Genomic DNA, 7055 nt, shown 5'->3' on the forward strand with positions numbered 1-7055 from the left:
GAGGCCTCTTTTAACCGCTGTGGTGAACAAACCTCTTTCTTTACAACCGCCTGCATGTGGTGAAGCTACTGATTCCAACTAAGCCCCGACGTGCGCAAACGTGCATGCGCGCGTCACATCCCTGCACAATTAAAGCTGATTCCTCGTCCGCGGCATTAGTGCCTTACGGTCGTGGACGGACCCCACCGCCCCCGTGCTCGCGATAACCCTGAGCCCCCTCCTCTTTGGACTGGATGCTGGATACTTGGCTCAAAGCGCACCGTCGATCCTCCACCTTGCTGATGTCCATTTTGCTTAAATCGGTAGAACTGCACGTACAGCGAAGTCCCAGTATTCAAAGCCACAATGAAAACCCGACTTAAAAAATTGATGTCTCAAGCCCTCGGCCGCAGACGCTCCCCTTCCCCTGACAATGAATGGACCACAGCAGATCTTCTTAAACGTGCCATTTCAATGCAGAGTGCTTAGCTGGGCGTTTGAAGGCCAGTCCTGCTTATTTCATAGAAAGGGCCTCTCCTAATGACTTAGCGCACCTAAACTTCAAATACCTAGATATGATTTCTGTCCCTTCATCTCAAACCCATCTTTTCATCCTCGCCAGCACATTTGAGGCGGGAGGGGCGCGTATTTCATGGCCAGTTCGGACGGGAAGTAAAGCTCAGCAGCTGCGCAAGGTTTTCCTGTGCGCATCTGACCAGGTTAAACTTAGTGCCACCTGTTTTTCCGCAGATCGGCACTTTATTCCGCAGATATATCACTCATTTATCGGTGCAGATGGGGCCCCGGGGGCGGGCACTGCTGAACAGGCTAAAGGAGTCAGGTGCGGCGGTGTCCCGTTTCAAGTCGCTTCATGACAGTTTATTACCGGTATCGACGTCCCACTCAACCTTCCGCTCCGATTTGCTTCACCCCAATCACAGCCTCTCTCTCCTCACAATATGAGACAAATGTGGCCGGAATGGAGACGCACGCGGCGGGTCTTAATTATCCGTCGATCCGCAGAGATGAGGCGGGATGCAATTTGCGGTTAATTGGGAATGAAACCCCTCACGAGCGACGCCAGGGCTGTCCAATCACACTTAACCCTTCTGCAGCCACGCTGCGGCCTCTTCTGCCCCGCGGAAATGCCGATTGATTTTTTTTTTTTTTAGGCAAAGGAGCGCTCGGCCTTCAATCGATCAGTGATTGATTGATTAGGTGGTTTGTGGTGTCTGAAACATCCTCAGGCTTCCTGAAGCCTAAACGAGTAAAGAGGACACCGTAAGCTCTTTTTAATAAAGCCAATACCAGAGAAGCGTTTGATTAGGTGCCATTGTGAATCTTGCTCTCAGTTCATTTGCGCCGCGGTGCAGTGACCAGCCAGACCGCAGGACACCGTCATCAGTTTGGGCTTTAATAATGTTATGGTCTGAGCTTTGCCCACTTTTTAACTTTTGAAATCTTTAACGCACTATTGTAAAAATCAATGTAAAGATCTTTGGCTGTTCAACCTGACGGCATGAGAATGATTTTCTTTTCTGTCACCTCTGAACGCACGCGCACCGACTCATTACGTAAGTGACACCCGCTCCTGAGCAGGTGGAACGCGCCTCTCGGCTCCCACTAAACATTTGTGCGTGAGCGCCGCCGGAGCTGGCCTCTCTCCGGCTGCGTCGTGCAGTAGCACCTGCTCGGTCACTAGAGGGGGGATCTGCTGCACCTGTTCTCCGTGCGTCCCGGCTCCGCTCGCTTCGTGCCCGCTCGGCTCTTCCCGGCGGTCCGCTGCCGCTGAGTGTAGAGGAGCTGCTATAGGATAATGCAAATCCTCCGCTGCGGTCCCCTCCCATTGGCCCGTCACACCTCTGAGTGGGAGGGTCGCGGTCCACGCCGCCTTTATAAGTGCAGATTGCCTTCCAGCGCCTCAGTGACACTGCGTGGTTGCCCAAGAAGCTCTTAAAGCAATTTGAGGGCCTTTAGAGGAAAAAAACAATTGGAATTTATCACCTCTTGCATAATAATCCTCTCACACACAGTCCCACACATAAGACCGACAGAGTGCGCCGGTGAAGGGGGACTGCACCGTGAGTAGACGCCGCTTGAGTGAAATATCTGGACTGAGCACAACTCCAGCGGGCCACACTTCCCTGTCCTCGCGTTGGGAGAACCATCTGCAACTTAAGCTTCATCTCGAGTTCAAACGAACTTTAAGAACTTGTGCACGTGTCCTTCCGTTTGGAGTCCCCGGGACGCTCGTGGCCCTTCTTGACGCGCGCCTGCGCAGCCCGCTGTGACGGACGCACGCTGCTGCGAGCGCGCTAGAAACTTTAAATCACGGCCATGCTGCAGTGACCTCAGCGTCGAGCTGCAAACGAAAGGATGCCCGCAAAACATCTGTAGGAGTCCGGACGGAGGACTCCGCAGAGCCGAACGGAGGACGGTCAACCACGCGGAGGCGAGCGGGCTGCAGAGGTAAAGCGAGGACAGGACGGGCTGCTGTCTCCAAATTCGCCAGGCTCGAGTTTCAGCCGCTTCGGGGGCTCCTGCATTTGACCTGGGATAAGTTGTCAACAAGCGCTTCGAGCGGAGGCGCACTGGCAGGTGGACAAGTTCATTTACATGCATACGTATATTCACGCTACTATATATAGACGTTATCTTAGGGACTAGCAGCCTAATAAGTTTCTGCAGCAGCTCCACGCACCGGGCGGGCGCGTGCGTGCGTGCGTGCGTCTATATATACACCGCACAGGCTTTGATTCCTCTTCGCAATCTGTATCCGAGAGGGCTCCCCGCCGTCGGTTTGGCCGTGAGGGCAGGAGTCGTCGCATGGACTGACATGGCCACCGACCTCGCCATGAGCGCAGAGCTGCCCAACAGCCCGCTGGCCATAGAGTACGTCAATGACTTTGACCTGATGAAGTTCGAGGTGAAGAAGGAGCCGCCGGAGGCCGACCGCTACTGCCACCGCCTCCCGTCCGGGTCGCTCTCCTCCACCCCCATCAGCACGCCCTGCTCATCCGTGCCTTCGTCCCCCAGCTTCTGCGCCCCCAGCCCCGGCGCGCAGCCCAACCAGAGCCTCTCCAGCGGCGTCAACGGCGGCGGCGGCAGCAGCAACAACAGCGGCGGCACCAACAACCACGGCGGCGCCGGCAAACCGCAGCTGGAGGACCTGTACTGGATCCCCAGCTACCAGCACCACATCAACCCCGAGGCGCTCAACCTGACCCCCGAGGACGCGGTGGAGGCGCTCATCGGCAACGCGCACCACCACCACCACCACCACCAGGCCTACGAGGGCTTCCGCGGCCCGCAGTACGTGGGGGAGGACCTGTCCACGGCGTCGGCGGCCCACCACCACCAGGCCCACCACCACCACCACCACCACCACGGCCACCACGCGCGCCTGGAGGACCGCTTCTCCGACGAGCAGCTGGTCAGCATGACCGTGCGCGAGCTCAACCGGCAGCTGCGCGGCTTCAGCAAGGAGGAGGTGATCCGGCTGAAGCAGAAGCGGCGCACGCTGAAGAACCGGGGCTACGCGCAGTCCTGCCGCTTCAAGCGCGTGCAGCAGAGGCACATGCTGGAGACCGAGAAGTGCACGCTGCAGAACCAGGTGGAGCAGCTGAAGGCGGACGTGGCGCGCCTCGCCAAGGAGCGGGACCTGTACAAGGAGAAGTACGAGAAGCTGGCGAGCCGGTCCTACAACGCCGGCGGACCGGCGAACACTAGAGATCCGTCCGCGAAGCAGCCCGGCACCGACTTCTTCATGTGAGCGGCTGTGGACGGCTGATTTGTAGCATAGACTGTGACCTGCCCCCTCCAAGTCATCCATCTATACGTTTCTGCCTTTGTGTTTTGTTTACAGCTTCTCCCTCGACAGAAAACGACTCGTAACTAATAAGCGTTAAACGCGCACTGCAGCGACCTTTGTGCGCGTTTCGTCTTAACAATGAGCTTTCCCAACTTTCTGCAAGCGCTGCGGGGGTGTGGGCACGTGGATCCTTTGCCCAGCAGCAGAACCGGGTCAGAAGTCTCACCGAACCGCCCTGACGCGCGACGTGACTGTCTTAATTCAGAGAGATGAATTTGTCTTAACGCTGAGGGGAGCGGGATTTTTAAGGGTCAGCTTCGACTGAGACGCTTCTCTGAACACAGTAAAGTCGACGGACTGAGACTCGGACGAGCTGTGATGCAGAGAAAGTGACTTTAAAACTTGCAAGTCTGTAGTTTCCCGCCGCTAGTTGCAACCCTGCATGCAGGACATGTATGGTACCCTCCAGTCATCTGTATGGAAAGCATGGCCCATGGTCCCCCCCCCCCCCCCCCCCCCGTAAGGCCTGGGTATGCAAAATCCCACAGAAATGTTTTCCCACAGCCCCCCCCCCCCCCCCCCCCCCCCCCCCCCCCAGAGGTGCCAGGACTGCGGACTAAAAATGCAAAACAATCTGCTACTGCGAAAAATGAATGCGTCTGTAACTGCTATTTTCAATCAAATTTTCTATTGTTTTAAAAAGAAAAGGAAAACGACAAAAAGAGATTAACTGAGCCAGATTTTAGACTGTATTTATTTCCACCTGTACATAACGTGTAGAGAAAAACGGTTAACTGTGTTATTTTATCTTCTCTCTTTTTAACGAAAACTGCTTTTGTTGCTTGGATTCTTCGAAACGTCTTAATACAAATGTTTGTATGTTACAGCATGCACATCGTCTATGGTATCCTCCTACTGAACATGTGTAACGTCAAAGGCGAACCTATACTGCACTAAGAAGAGATCAGACTGGACGAGCGCTGCGTTTTCTAACCACAGGACCTTTGATCTGGTACTTTCTTAAATCCTGGGTGTAGATTTGACGAGGTGAGCTTTAGTCATTTAGTGTATCAGACGGATAAGGATTGCATTCGCTGCTAAAACTCTATGCACCAACACGATCGTTAATAAGAGTTAATTTTTTTTACTTTAAATATTTGCAGACACATTTCCGCAGAGCCTGCGCGTCCACTCTGCAGCTCTGCGTCTTAATGAGAGCTTGTCTGTTAGGAGGATGCTTGATTGACTGAATGACTTTTTGCCTGGTGGGAGCGAAGGAGGAACTTGATGCATTATTCTGTCAACAAGAAATCTCTGGCTCGTGTGCTTCCTGCTGCCTAGATATATGTGCAATATTGTGCAGAAGTGTCCGATGTTGAGCCTACCTGTTGGACGGCGACGGCGCGCAGGAAGAGAGGTTGAACACGTTAAAAGTCCGATCGGAAGCAACGGAGGAGCAACTAAAACCTTTCAATAAACGGCTGTTGCTTATTTCTGGCTGCCCGAATCTCAGATCGATTCGTTTGAGCGCCCCCCAAAAAACGATATAAATTGAAATTACAATCCTCGCAGCACGTGCAAATATTTTTTTCTCTTATATTTAGACCAACAACAATTTACCTCTTTGCTTTGTTATAAGTTGATTGTTGTGGTTTGATACACTCCTTCAAATGTGAATCATCATTTATCAGCCTGAAAATAATTAGATTTTAAAGACCGCAATAATAAAGGGAGATGGAAACGGAAGCCAACTTCTGCACAGTGCTGTTAATGTATATCTGTACATATAATTTCTATATTTATTCAATGAACGTGTCCTAACGTGTCAACAAGTGAAAAACCTACAAAGTGGAACGTTGTTGAGAATCTTGTTTTCATAATGTTTAATAAAAAGTTCTGTCCCAAATCTGTCAGGCTGCAGCTGCCGTCACTCTCACACACTGGGGTTATTTTGAAAAATGGAAAACAATAAAAGCGTCCTGCTCCTGAATTATTAAACTTGAACTTTATGTAAGAATGTCAGAAATTTAGTCGAAGCAAGTTTGTTATTTTAGGCCGCCTGGCTTCACTACAGCTGCGTGAGTGTGCTGAAAAACGACTAATGAAAAAGGCCCGTGAAGCCATAAAATCAGCCGTCATTTATTATTAAACTATCTTAAAAGCCAAATCACAATATTCGAAAAATGTAAGAAATAAAATAATTATGAACGACTTACAGGTTCCGTTTTAACCGCGCCGATCAAACGTCGAAAAGAAATTACGCAGCAGTAAAAAATGGCAAATTAATTTAGCTGAATCTATAAATATCAACGATATTATTAAGTATTATGTATAAGTATGTATTATTAAGTAAAATATATTATATATTATAAATCTATTATTATTATTATTATTATTATTATTATTATTATTATTATTATTATTATTATTATTATTATTATGGCAGTATTACGGCAGTAGTAGTTATAGGCTTAGAAAAGGCAGCTATGCTCATATATGTGTATTCATATTTTTTTTCATTTGAATAATGTTTCGTGCTTTGACTCGATGGTTCTGACTCGAGTCATCAGCAGATATAGATTATTGATTGTTTGTTTGTGTGTGTGTGTGTGTGTGTGTGTGTGTGTGTGTGTGTGTGTGTGTGTGTGTGTGTGTCCGGTGCAGGCGCGTTGTCCTGACAGCGTTTTGTCGGGAGCGGCTCTGACCTCCGGGACCATCTCGTACTCGCATTTCCAGCTTTTCCGTGAAGGCGTGAGGCTCCGGCCGCTGCGCTGCGCCTGTCAGGCGGCCTGTGCGCACCTCGTCCGCCGGTGATGGATGGATGAAAGCGGTGTGCGCGTCGCGCTAACGCACCGTGAGGGTGGACGTCCTGGGCGCCCACCGTGGTTGCGCGCTCACGCACGCGCCCTGATGCGTTAAGTGGTCTGTCCTTCGCTGTGAGCGCGTCTGGTTGATGCCTGATGTGACACCGCTGTCAGACCATCTCGACATAACGTGTGTGTGTGTGTGGGGGGGGGGCAGTGGAAACCAGTAGGTCGGGGATGGTCTGCGTCAGGAAGCCGCCGATCAGCGTCTGCAGCCGTTGGTGTGTGTGACTTATTAAAACTCCCTCATTAAATCAAGTTGGAACTGACAGCAACAAACCACAGTTTTCCCTCAGAGAGATGGTGGTTTCCCGTGGATTCCTTGTGTCAGAGGAAACAATCCTCACATTAGGTCATTTCTATACAACCTTCACGTGTTTTCTCAGCCTGGTCATACAGAT

At 51.1% G+C, this 7055-nt stretch overlaps 1 protein-coding gene and 1 non-coding gene across 2 annotated transcripts; both read left to right on the top strand.

The window, feature by feature from the left end:
* Positions 1 to 258: 258 nt before the first annotated feature.
* Positions 259 to 5696, top strand: LOC114854400 (MAF bZIP transcription factor Aa). The gene is made up of 2 exons (XR_003785772.3): positions 259 to 2577; positions 4678 to 5696. It is a non-coding gene; the product is annotated as an MAF bZIP transcription factor Aa (transcript).
* mafaa (MAF bZIP transcription factor Aa) lies at positions 2577 to 3808 on the top strand. The gene has a single exon (XM_029148732.3). The coding sequence runs from the start codon at positions 2816 to 2818 to the stop codon at positions 3749 to 3751; it is 936 nt and encodes a 311-aa protein (XP_029004565.1). The 5' UTR covers positions 2577 to 2815; the 3' UTR covers positions 3752 to 3808.
* Positions 5697 to 7055: the final 1359 nt, after the last annotated feature.

The sequence above is a fragment of the Betta splendens genome, chromosome 4, assembly GCF_900634795.4.
Source record: "Betta splendens chromosome 4, fBetSpl5.4, whole genome shotgun sequence".
In the NCBI taxonomy this organism is placed as follows: Eukaryota; Metazoa; Chordata; class Actinopteri; order Anabantiformes; family Osphronemidae; genus Betta; species Betta splendens.

What these genes read in the sequence shown, in the direction of transcription:
- mafaa (XM_029148732.3), top strand. Translation starts at nt 2,816, where the DNA reads ATGGCCACCGACCTCGCCATGAGCGCAGAGCTGCCCAACAGCCCGCTG.